Below are 16,372 nucleotides of genomic sequence, written 5' to 3' on the forward strand. Positions count from 1 at the left end.
GAGGCAATGTGGTGCTGGGGATGGGGGAGGGCATGGTGGATGGGGTAGTGGGAGTGGAGAGAATATATTCTCTCCTGCTAATTATTTTCCCTGAGGACTTAGCCAATGCAGAACCATCTATTATCATGGGAGCGCTCTATGGTGGTTCTGCCTGTGATGAATGCTAAGTGGAAACAAGCAAGAAAAATTAACAGGCGGCTGCTTCTGTCCACCTAATTAAAATGCATATCCAAATGCATAATTCCTTATGTTTCCCCATGCACACACTCCCCTTCCAATCCCAATTCTATGGAGGAGAAAAAAAACACTTTCCCCCAATCATTTCTCTTGATTATATTTCCATCAAGGAAGAACTAGAGGGTTCTCTTAGACTAGAAAAGGGCTGTTCTTATAACACTTCTGAAATTGCTGGGTTTTTATTTAGATTGAGCCCCAAAATTCTGAACTATTTCTTGTTTAAAATGAAAAAAACAAAAACTTTACCTGACTGCAGAAAAAATGTGTAAAGGAATAGAGAAAGAAAGAAAGAACAAAAAAAAGTTCCCACCATTTCTGCTGACCTTTTAATTTTGTGTTCCAAGTCTAGCTTGGGCTAGCAATAAGAATTTTGGTCTTTTCTATCTCTTGTTTCTTTCCTGGACTTTGCACTGCTTCCTGCAGCCCCCAAAACAAACATCGCTCAGGGTTTTGTAAAGAGATTTGAGAAGATGCACCTACCTGTGCAGATCAGGTAGAGAGAGGGGAAAAAACCACCACGACCACAAAACATCCCCCCCCCCCCCCCGAAAACCTCTGCATTTGGGGTAAGATCAGAGATGCAGACACCACAGTCCCAACCAATTATGTTTTGAATCAAACAATACCTGTTTATCCTTATCTTCCTCTGTCTTTGTTCACCGATCATTTTCTCCCCCTCGGAAGAACAACTTTATTCAGTGTCATAAAATATTTAATGAAACAGGAAACTTAAGTCACTGTGTTCAATTCGATGTCACTGCCATCTATGTGACAGCCGCCCCTCCTTGGCCAGCCCCCCCCCCCAGCCCCTGACTGCCCTCCACAGCCGCCCCAGCTGTTGATTTATCAGGGCCGGCTGGCTCAGCAGTGCATGGAGATTGCTTTTAATTAACTCTCTTCATTTTTCCCAATCTTCAGGGAGCAGCAGCCCTTTAATGATTTTAATATTTTATCTGGATTTATCTCGCCTTATTTGTTGTTGTTTGACTTCTGCATTTGTTCTTCCTGAATCTCTTCCAGACTGATATATTTATTTGTCCCTTTCACCAGCCCCCAAGACCTTTCTGGAGAAGGGATGATGATGGATTCTAAAGAAGGCCCCATCTTCCCAAGCTTTCTACCACCTGCACGGGGACAGGCGCCCAGTGTTGGCCTGTGCAATGGTTTGGATTAGGACCTTCACTTTAGTAATCCTAGTCTCACCTGAAGGAGTTTCTGAGCTTTTCATTAAAAAACAACAACAAAAAAACCAAAAACAATTTGGAATTTTAGAAAGGGAGATTTTTTTGCTCCTCTTCTGCTTGATGCTTCTGTAAGGGAGGGAGCTGCCCTGGAGGGTTGGACAAAAACTGCTACCTGGGTTCCCCATTAGCGGTAGTTTGAGGTCTGCCGTCTTGCCCGTCCCACCCTGACATAGTTCCATGGAACTGCTGCAGAATGATGACTTTAGGGCAGGTCTGGATGTAGGTGCAGTCAAGTGTTTGTACCACTTTATGTATGTTTAGATGTGGCTGCGATCTGCTGAGCAACTGCTTAGAAGAGTAATTATAGATACAGTAATACCTTGGTTTGCGAGCATAATTTGTTCCAGAAACAAACTACTTGTATTTGCAAGACATCGCTCATTGACCACGTGAAAATGTATTAGAAATGTTTGCTTGTCTTGCGTAACACTCGCAATTCAAGGTTTTACTGTACAAGCTGAGCGAGGACGTGCGGAGGCACTGGCTGCCTTCTCCAGCCCTCTGTTCCCCATCTCTGTGCCTACTCCCCAGTGAGGGAAAACACACCACCACCTGCACACCTTCCCGGCTTCCTTTTCCAGCCTCCTTTTGGCTGCAAAGTCTGCTCCTTCCCGCAATAGTCCCAGAGTGGTCTGGCAGACAGACTTGTGTGGGGGCTACTTTTCCAACTGGCTTGTCCACAAAATGCCCTCTCTTTTGGCATCTCAGTTTGGTGATATATCTTTAGGGTTATCCGTTGCTAGGCAACTGCCAACTAAAGTTTGAGCCCTATCTGGGGATCGCAGTGAATTACTCTGGGTGACTTGTATCTACATTTAGGGACTTGGCTCTGCAATCCAGTTTCTGGGAACAGGAGTTTGAGAAGACATTCTTTCCTGTGTCTTTTTTTTTTTTTTTAAGATTTTATTGGGGAATTAGGGGAGGGAACAGCATTGGGGAATCGGGGAAGGAGAACAGACAAGTTGCTGTTCTTTTGTTCTTCAGTCTAGTTGTAGAGGACGTTGCTTCACTGGCCCATGTTGGTATTGTGATCATTGCGCTCTTCCCAGGTGAGGCAGTCGCTCGTTGGTCATTAAACAGCCACTCACAGTAGCTCACGGCAGCTCACTGCAGCAGGGGCTACAGCCTACGCTGTCGCTGGTGACTCACAGCAACCCAGCTTCAGGTCGAGCTGTTGTTCACTATCTTAGCTGTAGAAGGCACAGCGTCACTGGCCCTCATGTGGGATCTAAACCAGGGCCCTGTTGCTCAGAGCTGGTGTCCCAAGCCAGTTCTTAACCAATGCGCCACTCGGCCGGCTCCCAAGCCAACTCTTAACCAATGAGCCAGTTGGCCAGCCCTTTCCTGTGTCTTTATGGAAAGAAGTATTGGTTTTTAAAGTCTAGCCCAGTGCCTGGCACACAGTCAGTCATACAAATGTTTATTTTGGTGATGAAAAGGGTGATTGGAGTACATGTCCTTGCACTCATCCCTTTAGCTCTGTCAGTCCTGGAAACCTATGCTATGTGAGGTCCTAAGCTTGTATGTGGATTGCAGAGATGGAAAACCATGGCTTCCACACCACAGTCTTGTGTTCAGGCTTTTAGGTGTCCTACTGAGTGTGGCTTCTTCATTTTCCTTGGCAATTGCAGACCCTTTTGAGAATCCTGTGAAAGTTGTGGACTGTCTCCCCAGAAAAAAAATGCACATATGTGTGAACATCTACAGATACAGTTTTATGGGGCTCACAGACCTTGAGGAGCCCACCAGTGGATGCCCTAGAGGTCCATGGGCTCCAGGTTAAGAAGTTCAGAATGAGAGATATAGGTGAACTTGTTATCCTCAGGGTCTGCTTCTGTAGCCCCTCACACTCCCCCTATAGTCTCACCAAAGGGCTGGCAGCTTCTTTAGGTCTGCCCCAGGTACGCTTGATGAGCATCCACCTGCTCATCTTCCAGATACTTCGAAGTCCTCTCTTTCCCAGTGAGGCCGGCCCTTGCTGACCCTTGGGTAGAACTGGCCACACCTGTTCTTGATCCCATAGTCCTAAGCATATTCTTCTCTCTCGGCCACTGAAATACTTCACTCTGGTTAGTTAGAATGTCAGGCCCTGAAAGACAGACAGGGCCGGTGACTGCCGGTGCCTTTCTAGCCCCAGGATCCAGCATAGCAGGCACTATCTAATAAATACGGGTGGAATAACCGAGCAAATGAAGCCACTAGGCAAACAGTGCTTTTCCCACCTAATTTGCTTCCAGCCCTTTAGAATTGACATGTTTCTCATTCTCTCCCTCGACGGAAGGAGTTTGGAAAAGACATCAGAATTCCTTTTCTCAAATTCTTCAGTTTCAGGGTTGGGAACCCAGGCACAAGCTTGGCCTTACTTGCATGTAGCATGTTCAGCTGTGACAAATGTCAGCTTTATTTATTCTAGCCCCTTGTTTCTTTACCACACCCTTGTAGATTCAGAAAGCGTGGATTTCCCCCTCTTTGGTCTTGGGAAATAAAGACAAGTATTTCCACTTTGTTCTTTTTCAGGGACTAAGTAACTTAGGGCTTGTGAAAAAAACCTGCCACTGATAAATTAACCATATTTTTATTAAGCGCCTACTATGTGCCCAGCTATGTGTGTGATTTCCTTTAGCCTTATTTATACCTGAGGACGTGTATGGGTTTTAAGATGGAGGAGACCAGAAGGTGAGAATAATACATAGGTATAGCCCAAGGCTGGGATCGGTGAGAGCCCACTGCCCGTCCTGTTGAGTTTGGAGGTAACTGTAGCCCAGTCACTGTTTTCAGATACATACCCTTTGGGACATTGCCTTTTGTATACTTTCATAGTCCCAATGCCTAGGTAGATATAACTTTCCCTGTGACTCAGTGTCCCAACCACGTTCAATGCAGATAAATTCACTTGACAATGAAACAAAAAATGATGTCCTGGGGATCGTGTGAGCGCTTTTATTCCTCATATTGAGAGAGATAAAAATACCTATAATTGTAACTTTGCTATGTCCTCTAACTGCTTTTCCACCCTTCAGATCATTCAGTGGTGGGGCTATGTGGAAGAAGGTACCACCTGGAGAGACCTGGTTCTGGTCAGGAGGAAGGTGAAGACTGAGGTGGAGTCGGGCTACCCAAGTCAAGTTTTTTTTTAAAGATTTTTTTATTGGGGAGTTGGGGGATGGGAACAGCGCTGGGGAATTGGGGGAAATGGAACAGACAAGTGGCTGTCCTTTTGTTCTTCAGTCTAGTTGTGGAGGACGTTGCTTCACTGGCCCAAGTTGGCACCATCATTGCACTCTTCCCGGGCGAGGCAGATCAGTCGCCGGCTTCTGGACGGCCGCTCACTGTGGCTGCTGGCCGCTCACGCTGGCTGCTGGCTACACACGGTAGCCCATGGCAACCCACTGCAGCAGGGGCTGCAGCCTACGCCGTCGCCGGCGACTCACAGCAGCCCAGCTCCAGGTTGAGCTGTTGTTCAGCATCTTAGCTGTAAAGGGCAGTGTTACTGGCCCTCATATGTGGGATCCGAACTGGTGCCTTCTGGCATCCCAAGCCAGCTCTTAACCAATGCGCCACTCGGCTGGCCCCCCAAGTCAAGTTTTAATTCAGATTCTCATCTGCTAGATATCCTTCAATGCAGAAAGCCAGAGAAAATGCTGATGGTACATGAAATATGGGCTGTAGGGGCAGAATTGTACAAAAATGTTGTCAACTCAGAAAGTTCATACTGTGCTAGCACTTAACTCTTGAAGGTAACTGTCCCTCGGTCCTGGTGTGTAGCCCTTCAGTACAGAGGGTATACACAAGGGGCCGTCCGGTTGCTGGTGCTCATTTCCTTTCTGGGCAGCCATCCCAGTATAACAGATACTTATACATATTCTGTCCTCATTTTATCTAATTACACACATCTCTGGGGGATAGGGAACAGGTTTGGATCATTCAATTTTAGGTCAGTTATGCACAGGGTAGCTGAGATGAACACTGATCTGTAGAGTTCTATGAAATGTGGAAAGTTCCCATAGTTCCCGGGTCCCAAACACGCCAGGGGGCATTGTTCGCCATGTCAGGAGCCGGAGATCCCAGTCATCTTGGTGGGGTGGTGGTGGGATGGAGCCTGACTGGCTTGTGAGTCTGAATGTAGGAACCTTTCTGAGACAGAGCTAGTTCTTGCTATCCTTGGAGCAATAGGACTCTTGTTTTTTTATTGGATGATCTGCCAAACTGAGAGGACCCAGTAAGGTTCCTCTTCTGGCGATCATTTGTTCTCACCCATTACCTGCTGGGAATGTGTTCGGTTCCTGAGAAATACAGAACAAAAGAAGTTCTGATGGATGGAACAACATTTATTATTGCCCAGTATTGCCTGGAGTTTCTGTCTCCTTTGTGACCCAGATGAACTGGAGTGGACAGTGTAAAAGCTCTGAAATGTCCCCACCTTTCTCCAAGCCCCAGAGCTGGCAGCCTCGGGCAGTCCAGCTTCCTGGCATCACTCCTCGAGGCTCTATTGTAGCTTTTCAAATCCCCAGGAAGGAAAAGCCTGCTGGTTACCCTTTCATTTTTCTTTTGCATTCTGCTTCTTATTTCGTTTCTTGACTGAGATCTAAGCCTCTCCAGTGTTCTCTGAGCCCTCGACGGAGGAATAATGCACTTAATGCTTAATATCAAGGTTTACAGCTCTAGCCTAGGTCTCCTTCTGACCTCTTGTGCTTTCATCCGTGCCCCACCGACATCACTCTGCTTCCCCAGCGTGCAGCACACCTTGATCAAGGAGCACCAAAGGGGCACAAAAGGAAGGTAGAGCGTTCCACTGTGTCCCCAGGAGGGCACACTCAACCTTGTGAATGTGGGAGTGGTGGGGAGAGCGAAGGGGGAAAAGGGCCAAGAATGCACACAGCAAATGGATGAGAAAAACGAGTGCGTGAGGTTAGGGAAGGAATAACCAGGCACTAAATCGCAGTCCAGCCCCTGAGGGTCTGTGAAATAGGAAGAGAGAAAGCAGGTCCCATGGTTGGGATGTCAGAGAAGGTTTCAGGGAGGAGGCGGCTCTGAGCTGAGTTGGGAAGGATGGTGGGATCTGGCCAGGCTCAGGGAGTGGTGGAGGGTAAGGATGGGGAAGTTCAAGTGTAAATGGAAAGTGAACAAAGATTTGAGAAGCATTTGAGTCCTTTCTTAGAGCACCCCCTTCCTTTCTGGGGGAAGGAAAGCCAGGTGGGAGGGACAGGGAGATACACTGGGGGGCCAGCTATGGTGTGAACCTTCCTTCTTATCAGGCACAGGACAGGAGCAGATTTGCTAAGTGGGGCAAGATTGTGGGGTTAAAAGCCTGTCTAAGTGCTGGATCTAAATAAAGGCCTTTTTCCCTTTCAGTGCTTCAGTCACCACCACTTTTCTTTAAAACACCACCACCACCACCACCACCACCGCCACCAACCCATAAATGGTATAAGTAAAAATATACGAATCCAGTCTAGGGAGGAAAACATGAATGCTCACCCCAGTAGCTCAGCTGAGTCTGGTGCTCCGAGGATGAGTTTCATGGTTCACATCAGGGGACTGAGGCCACAGGTCTCTAAGTCACAGTTTTCTCCTGGGGGGTCTGAGGTGGTTCATTCTGAAGATAGTGCTTCCCCACTCCCACCCAGGCACACAGGCACCCCTGTTACCCATTCAAGCTCTCTACCTATATGTTGCCTACTTCCTCCCATAGCAAGGCCGAGGGGCCCAGGGAGCCAACTTTTGGGGGAGACCGGACATCACACCAGTCTTTGGGATCGCTTCGAGTCTTACACTCTTTGAAAGTTCAAACCCTCTGTCCTAGAGAGTGTGGCAAGCAGGGCCGTGTGGCCTACCTAACATAGGTGCTGGCTCTGGAGTTGGAGAGTCTGGGTTCAAATCCAAGCCCCATGACCATGGGCAGGATTTCTAAGCCCTTGTGCCTCAGTTTCCTCCTCTTAAAGTGAGAATGATAGTTTCTGCCTTTAGAGGGTTGTTGGAGGGTTAAGTGAGTTAATATATGTAAAGTGCTTAGAAGAGTTGGCACATATTACCCTCTTAATAGATGTTCGCAATGACCCTGTTTTTCCATCTGTAAAATGGAAAGATATACTAGCTGTTTTTCTTTCCCACATTGGCTTAGGAAAATGAGATAATAAGTAGGAGAAGCTCTGATTTTCCTAGAAGAAAGATGTTCTAGAACCATATGGCATTATTATTATTAATTTATTTTTTTACTCTTAGAACAAATCTGCTAGAAGAGACTTTGAGAAAGATTTATCTATGGGACACTTTGTCCAGTTCAGATTATTATGTGCTACTCAATCAGTGCTGATTGCAGGTCTTGAGAAAAAACGAGAATTTCACAGAGGCAGAAACACAGCACAGGGAGATGGGCTGAGTCTGTGGTGTGACTGAACTCCTGGCTCACACTTCTGTTCACTGCCGCCTCCTCCTCCAAGGAGGAGAGTGCTTCCTGCCGGGATGAGGACTGCCCTTTGCACAGCTAGAGCAGGGCTTCCAAGTCCTTCAGACCAAGGTGGGTAGGAGCTGCGAGTTGGTCTGACACACGGAGGGCTGTGGACCCCTTGCTCCTCCGCTGCACTCCTGTCCTGGCCGGTGTTGTGTACACACCTTCCCAGCACACACTTTTGGTAGGCACTGATCTGTGCTTGACAAACTGGCATTCCAAGCTCCGTATCTTCCAAACACCAGACCCCTATGTTATTTTTAACTGTTCAAAGTTTTTCCACGTGGTGTAATTGATGGGACTCGATAGCCTAGTCAGAGAACCTAAACTTCAGCTTGTTTTGCATCCCTTGAATGGGAATGTGTCTGGTGACCAAGCAGAAAATCCTGTTTTCTGAATTGACTGTTCTCAGTCTTCCCACCCGCCCTACCCCCCACTCATCTGTGGGGAAAAGAAGCAAACACAAAGATAACCTGAGCTCGCCTGTTTCTGTGGCTCCAGATAGGAGGGAGGAAGATCATTTCTGTCTGTGACCTTCTCCTCCCTGCTCTCTCCGAGTTCTGATAATAAGGGACAAAGCTACATTTTCAGAGAGATAACAGGAAGGGCATTGAGGAGGTTGGCACACAATCTCTTCTGGCCTTCTTTCTCAGCCCCCACATTCTCCAAGGGGTAAGTCACATTCTCATTGTCCTCTGGGGACAGCCTTGGACAGGTGCTCTTATTTAAGAGAGTCTCGGCTCTTATGGTGTCCAGTGACCACCAACCTGTGATAATGGAGAAGATTCCCAGGTGCCCAAGTTCAGGAGAAAGTGTGCCACCTCACTGTGCCCTGTCATTGGCCTCATGAACTTCTCTCACTTGTTTCTCATTTCCCTTCTGCGTTCACACGTCTTTCCAGACTATGGAGCACTTGACATTTATCTTCTATTGGTTGAGCATGTACAATGTACCAGCTACTGTGTATACAGTGGGTATACAATGGTGAGCAAAACCAACATGGACCCTATTTTTATGGAGCTTATAGGCCAGTTGGGGAGACAGACATTAACCATTTACTTATATTTACTTATAAAAATATAAGTAAAAGTTGGATCTGTGTTATGTTGGAAGGTCCAGGAAGATATAAGAGAGTATAACAGGAGGAACTGTTCTAGTCTTGCTTGTTAAGGGAAACTTTCCTTGAAGAGGAAACATTTCAACTCAGGCAGAGGGAACAGCACATGCAAAGGTCCTGTGACACGATGGAGAAGCCAAGGAAGGCAGTTGTAGCTGGAATGCCAGAGATAAAGGGAAAGTGTGGTAAAAAGGTCAGGAGGGGCTCAAACATGCAGACCCTTGGTGTATATTTTAAGACTGTATACTTTCTCCTAAGAGCCATGGAAGGGTTTAAGTTAGGAAGTGACTTGATCCAATGCACATTCTAAAAATTTCCCCCTGGTTACAGGGAGACGTAGTGATAGGGCCTGGGAAGGACCCAATAAGTGAGTTCTGAGGAGGCTCTTCTGGGTTAAGTTTAGAAAATAAAAATGAGATCTGAGCATGTGCATGAAGAACCAGGCATTAGCTGCACAGGCTGTGAGAACAGAGCTTTCCCTTTAACTGCTTCCCTCCTTCCTATCATTCCCAGTCCCATTTGGTAGTTGAAAGAAACTGACACCCCGCCCCCATCCTTGGAAGTTTTTGATACTGTGAAGAGATTGGTTTTCCTCTCAAGTACAGTCTGGAGCAGTTTGCCTCCCTCTGTTGTCCCTGCTGCTCACTCCAACGTGACTTTGGGCTTCTCAAGGTGTGGCCTGAGGACTACCTACGCGAGGGGCACCTCTGTGGCTGATGAAAAGGTAGATTCCTGGGTTTTCCCCTCGACCTGCTGAATCAGAATCTCAATCTCAGGGGTGAGGCCATGCAATCTGATTCTTATGCCTGCTGAAGCTTGAGACCACTGTTCATCCAGCACTGCACAGACACCAACAAATGTAATGATGCTTTAAATGTGTGTGTGTATGGGTAAAGTAGGTACCAAGTGCTTTCGAAGTACAGATGGCCTTCTTTCAGCCTCACAGTAATGCACGTGAGGAGACAAGGCTCTGGTAACTTCTGTGCCCTGGTTGACACAGTTACAAAATGATGGTGTTGTTGGGAGGCGGGGGCTTAAAACTGGACGTCGGTCTCCAAGCACTCCACGTTGACTTTCTTCCTTCACACCTCTATTATCCAGGGGGCAAGATGAAAAAGTATTGATTTCTTACAATTTCCAGATGTAGTTCCCTTTAAAAAAAGATTCAGTACCTTTTTTGGGGCCCATGAGATCCATCTAGAAAGTGAGTATCCAGTTACTACATGAAAAGGTGGAATCAAGTGGGTTTATTGTAATTATTATCATAACTATTTAGTATGGAAGATATCGAACCTATACAAAAGTAGACAGAATAGTATAAAGAACCTCCATGTATCCATCACCCAGCTTCAGCAGTCACAATGCGGGCAGACAGCGTTTCAGTTGTTCAGATTTTGCCCTGTGATACTCTCATTTTTACGTCCATTGAATGAAATACCAGATAGGAGAATGGGTAGCAGGAACAGGGAAGCTTTCAAAGTACTCCTACCAGCTAATGTCCAGAGAGGGAGAAAGCTCTTTTGACTCAAATTTGTCCCTCAACAGTATACAGCTCATAGGCAGAGCTTGGAATTGTAGATCTAGGAAATACCTTGGAGACCACTGGTGGTCTCCCTCACTGTCTAGACATGACAACACAGGCTCAGGCACATCTGGGGATAACCTTCAGGCCTCACACAATAAGGGGCAGAACTGGACCTGGACTCCAGGTCTTCCAGCCCTGTCTTCCTTATGCACCACAGAGGGTCTCGGCATTTTTGCTCTGGTAGACAGAACCCCTGTGGTTCACATGATGGTATTTGGCCACCTCCGCCTTTGCTTCCTCCTTGTGACAAAGACCCTGGGTATAGCCGGGAGGTCTCCTTGTCGGGCTAAAAAAGAATACACCTGTGAGATGAGTACCGGTTAGAAGAAAGGTGGGCCACGTACTCCATTTCTTTGCATGCCCTGAAATTCTAGAAGTCGTAGAATTTTAGGCAAAATATGACAAATTAGTGAGTGCTATAGATTTTCAGGGAAGGGAGAAACCAGTTTCACTGGCCAGCTGCGTGGACGAGCTGGAGGAGGCCTTGATGGGTGGGCAGAAGTTGGGAGGCTGAGGAGACAGAAGCCTTCCCTTTCAGAGGGGAACCAATCTCTCAGCCCGACGAATCACCCAGGAATTATTTAGCACTTCCTGAAGTGGAAGGCTCTGTGACTTCACACAAAGGGGGATACTAAGAAGCAGAGGATACAATATCTGTTCTCCAGGAACTTTCTGTCTAGCTGAGGGACAAGACATATGTTGAATAGTCATATAAGTGGAAAAGTGTAAGTTGATTTTTTCAGATAAGCCTAAAGAAGAGTGCAGTAGAAATCAAGAGATGAATCACAAAACAGAATGTAGTAACAATATTAACGGCCGTGTCCCCAACGTCTTCTGTGTCCACGCGGCCATGTGCTGGATGCTGTAATAGCTGCATCATCACACAGCAGCTTTTACAGTATTGGTCACCCTTGTTCCAGCCACCAACTCCTGAACGCCTGCCTACTCTCTGCTTGGCAGCCCTGGGCTGTGTGTTTTACACACAACTCATTTACCCCTCCTAGGGAGCAGGTATATTAACTGTTTTACAGATGAGAAAACTTCAAAGAGTTTAAGCAACTTGCCCAAGACCCTCAGGTGTGTGCCCATGTAAATGAACTTGGGTGCAAAAATGAACAGTGTGAATATCAACCAGACTGGGTGGCTGGGAGAGATAAGGCTGGACAGGTAAGGAGGACCTGGTTATAAACACCTGTGTGAAAAGCTTGGCGCTGATCATGGAGGTGTTGAGGAATTATTTAAGGTATGACAGGATGGACATTGACGGTGATCAATTGGCAGGATGGCTTGAGTGAGGAGGCTGTGGCAGGAACACAGACTGAAGCCACTGGGGTCTATAGGAGGGAGTGGCGGTGGGAACGTGCCCGGCTAAACCAAGTAATGAAAATCCTCACAGCCCATCAAACTTAATTAAAATCAAATAAACACTCCAGCCAACCCACCTCATACCAAGTAGGGGTAGAGATTCCAGATCGTTACTAGGGTATTAGCGTTGTTCTCAATATAGCTGCAGGGACATAAAGCTTCATTATTATATAACATTTGTAAAATAGAATATGCTCTGTGTTGATAGGCTCCTCTGCACATTTATGGTTTCTGCCCTCAGCTAGGTCCTCGGTGCCCCATCGTTGACTCTTTTCTCACCCCCTTTTCGTTTCTCCCCATTGCAGTTATTCCAGTATTTTTCCATTTACCTGAAAACCCTCTCCATCCTCTCCCTCTCCATACATGATTTCACCCCAAACTTATTCAAGAAAAATCAAAGCCGTGAAACACATAACTTCTCTGTCATTCCTGCCCTCTGACCCATCAGGGCAGATGCCGCTTCTTCAGAGGCCCCGCCCCTGCCCACTCCATCTAATACTGTCCGTGTATGACTCTCACATCACTCTTGTGTATTTTTTCCCCCACAGTGCATACAGCCATCAGAAATTATCGTTATGTATTTATTCACCTGTCTTTTGTCTGGCTTTCCCCTTGGAATGTAAGTTTCATGGAAGCACAGACCTTGCCTGCGTTGGGTACTGCAACATCCAGTCCCCAGCACTTCGTAAGCGCCCGGGACATGGAAGTTGCTCAGAAGTAGAGATGAATGCGTGAATGCCCGTGGCTTCAGCCATGATTCAGTATCCCATGATTTGATCTTCCTCTCTCTCCCTGACTATCCTACTGCCTACTCCACCCCACCTGGATGTGCCCCGTCAAACTTATATCCAAAATGAACTCTTCTTCCTCTAAAGCTGTTTGTTCTTCTCAGGATTCACTCTGATTTAAGCAAAATCTCAGGGTCATCTTTGGCTCCCCTCTCTCCTCACCCCCACATATACTTAGTACTATTGACTTAACCTTGGCAATGTCTCTGGACTCTGTCCCCTCTTCCATTTATCTCTCATTCATGCAACATGAGCGCTAATGGGAACACTGGCAGGAGATTCCTAGTTGACTTACCAACGTCTTTCCTGTCTCCCCATGTCAGGCTATCCCTCCCCACAGGGAGAGCTTTGCATAGTTCAGTTTCTTTATACTTTCAACAGCTCCTACTGATTATAGAATCCATCCATCCATCTATCCATCCACTATTTTCTGAGGGCCAGCCCTATGCAGCACTGTGTGAGGTGCTGGGGTATAGGACTGAGGGCACAGTCTTTGCCTTCATATCAATTTTCAATCTTGTGGGTGGGGTCAGATATAAACAACCAAAATCATTCAAGTGTTACAGGTGCTTTTTATTCATTCATCAAATATTTATTGAGCTCCTACTATGTGCCACACACTGAGGGGGCTGGAGATATAACAGCCAATAAAAGCAAAACCCCTGACTTCATGAACTCATATTCTAATGGAGGAGACGAACAGCAGACAAATACACAAGTATAAATACTATGGAGAAAAGTAAAAGTGTGGTAAGGGGCATGTGTGAGTTTGATCTCTTGTGGAGGCATGTTCAGAGATGTCTTCACAGAGAAGGTGATGATTGAGCAGAGCCCTGCAGGATGGGAGTGAGTGGCATCTGCAGATATTTGCCGGGGGGGAACAACATTTCAAGCAGAGGGAATGGCTAACACCCTGTGCCAAGGCCCTGGGCTGGAGAGTGAGCTTTGGCTAGTGTGTACAGGGCCCGGGGATACAAGGGAGGAAAAGAATCTGTCTTCCATGAAGGGACCAGGGGGCCCTTCTCAGAGGAGGATGCCAAACTCCCTAGCCAGACATTCACAATTGACCTCCTGTTTGACCACCTGTCCATGGACTCTGAGCCTGAATCATGCCAGACCATGGACTTCCTGCCTCCAGGCCTCTGCTTCTCTGACATTCTCTGTGCGGACTTCCTCCTCTGACCCCCACACCTCTGCCTGATGAACCCTTCTAATTTCCACTCACCCTTCATGACCTGAACCTCCTCTAGGCAGAACCAGTCGCCCCTCTGTGGGTCCCATAGCACTTTGTTCATGCTAGTGGAGCACTCAGCACAGTGACATCTGTGAGCTGTGTCTGTGCCAGTCACTTCCACCTGCCAGGGCGCCTCGTGAATGGGAACCGTATCTTAGATGTTTCTTGGCTTCCAGCACTTTGTACAGTGTTGGGCACACAATAGGTAGTTTAATGCACATTTGAAGCAAATACTGTTGGAAAACATCTGGTTTTGTTGCCACCTTTCTCTCTAGACATGCTGGCAGACATACATGCCCTTTTTCTACACATCAGTTGCTCCTTTTTTTGTTTTAAAGAGTCTCATAGTTCCTAATGAAAGCAACAGGGTCATGAAATTAATTTGTCACTCTGGTGCCAGCTTCACTCAGCTGACTCATGGCCTGGGAAAGGTTTTTTTAAACATATGTTTTTCATCTATGTGCTAATTTCTCTTCCCTTTCTCAGTCATCTTCTTTGCCCCTTAAACTTGTGGGTGGTAACAGCCTTCAGGTCTGGTGGCTCCTGCTCCTCCTCCTGCGAGCAGATGTTTTCCAGCTTTGGGCCTGAGAGGAGGGGAGGGGGGGCCCTGACTTGGGAGAGTGAAACAGTGAAAATGAAATGAGATTTCCTTCCCCCTTGAAATTCACTAGAGCTTATTTGTTTGAGAAAGGCCTGAAATACGTAAATATCAACATACATAAATGTGTGTGTGTGTGTGTGTGTGTGTGTGTGTGTGTATCTATGTGCTCTAACACATGTTTTTAAAGGAGTTCCATGAGTGTTTTCCCTCCATGATGGAAAGAGAAGAATATTTTCAGGTGCCCTGGAATTAATTTGTTAATTCAGCAAATATTTACTGAGCACTTAGCTATTCTGGCTGCTAAACATAAAGCAGTGAACAAAATGGGTGAAATTCTTGCCTTTCTGGAGCTTACAGTCTAATGGGGGCAGACAGATGGTAATGTAAGTAAGTAAATAAGTGAGATGGTGGTAAGCCTATGAGGGTACTAGAACAGGGAGTGTTGGGGGAGGGCAGTTTAAAATAAGGTGGTCGGGGAGGACCTCCCTGGAAAGTAACATTTCAGAGCCAAGACAGAGGAAACCGCAAGTACCAAGGTCCTGAGGCGGAAGTGTGCCTGATGTTTCGAAGAACAGCGAGAGGGCCAGTGTGGCTGGAGCAGAGAGAGAGGAGGACAGTAGTAGAACTTGGGTTATCTTTGGAGTTGGGAACCCACCGGAGAGTTTTGACAGCATCACCCTGCCTGCTGAGTTGAGATGAAATGGTGGAAGCAGAGGCCAAGCAGGGGACCAGTGTGGAGGCAGTGGCTCAGTGAGGACCAAGGGTGGTAATTGTAAAGGTTGTACAAAGCGACTGGATTCAGAATTCCTGTTATAGACAGAGATGACAGGGTTTGCAAAGGGATTGGAAGTGGGATGTGACAACAAGAGAGGTGTCATGGATGACCCCAAGGTTTTTGGCTTGAATAAGTGGAAGAATGGGATTGCTGAGATGGCGAGGACCGTGTGGGCAGCAGGTGTGTGTGGGCTCAGCTTTGCCCTCGGTAGGCTTGAGATACTGATGCGACATCCAGGTGGAAATGTCCAATAGGCAGGGGTGATGTTGGGCCTGCCTTTGTTGGACAGCCACCCAGGGAGGAGATTAGGACACTGTCCAGTGGGGTCTCATTGGGACCTGGATACAAACTGGTTGGTCCAAAGGCACAGGGAATTATCTCTGGGTGTGTGCCATTGAGCTTTAAATTTTTTAAAAATTATTTTTTAAAGCATATTTGGATTTAATTCAAGAAATAGTACCCCTTTCCTTTCTGTCTGGCCACAGCCATCAGGTAAGCCAAGATGGGCGCTTGTAAGTACATTCAGGAGCTAGGGAGGAAAAAGCAGTCTGATGTAATGCATTTTCTTCTCAGGGTGTGCTGCGGGCAGTACCTTCAGCTCTCTGTACTCCACAGGGTCCCCTGCCCCATTCGGTCCCATAAAGCACGCAGGCTGGGATACAAGGCCAAGCAAGGTTATGTCATACATTGGATTCGTGGGTGCTCTGATGGCTGCAAACGCCCCATTCCTAAGGGTGCCACCTATGTCCATCACAGTGTTAACCAGTTAAAGTTTGCTCAAAGCCTTTGGTCTGTTGCTGAGGAGTGAGATGGACGTCGCTGGGTGGGACTCGCAGAGTCCTGAGTTCTTACTGGGTTGGTGAAGATTCTGTGTGTAAGTTCTGTGAGGTTATTCTCCCTGATCCATTCCTTAAAGCTATGAGACAGAATTATGACACCCAGTGGATCACCAAACCAGCCCAAAAGCACATGAGATGT

At 46.9% G+C, this 16,372-nt stretch overlaps 2 protein-coding genes across 2 annotated transcripts in view; both read left to right on the forward strand.

Annotated features, from left to right (window-relative positions):
- DPF3 (double PHD fingers 3) overlaps positions 1 to 16,372 on the forward strand; it is a 300,997-nt gene that overhangs the window by 11,314 nt on the left and 273,311 nt on the right. The window lies entirely within an intron of this gene.
- Positions 15,897 to 16,372, forward strand: part of LOC109381608 (60S ribosomal protein L15-like) — a 6,666-nt gene continuing 6,190 nt past the window's right edge. Inside the window, 2 exon segments of the mRNA XM_019640437.1 lie at positions 15,897 to 16,217; positions 16,220 to 16,370. Coding sequence (XP_019495982.1) covers positions 15,897 to 16,217; positions 16,220 to 16,370 — 472 coding nt within the window.

The sequence above is a fragment of the Hipposideros armiger genome, unplaced genomic scaffold (genome assembly GCF_001890085.2).
Source record: "Hipposideros armiger isolate ML-2016 unplaced genomic scaffold, ASM189008v1 scaffold_49, whole genome shotgun sequence".
NCBI lineage: Eukaryota > Metazoa > Chordata > Mammalia > Chiroptera > Hipposideridae > Hipposideros > Hipposideros armiger.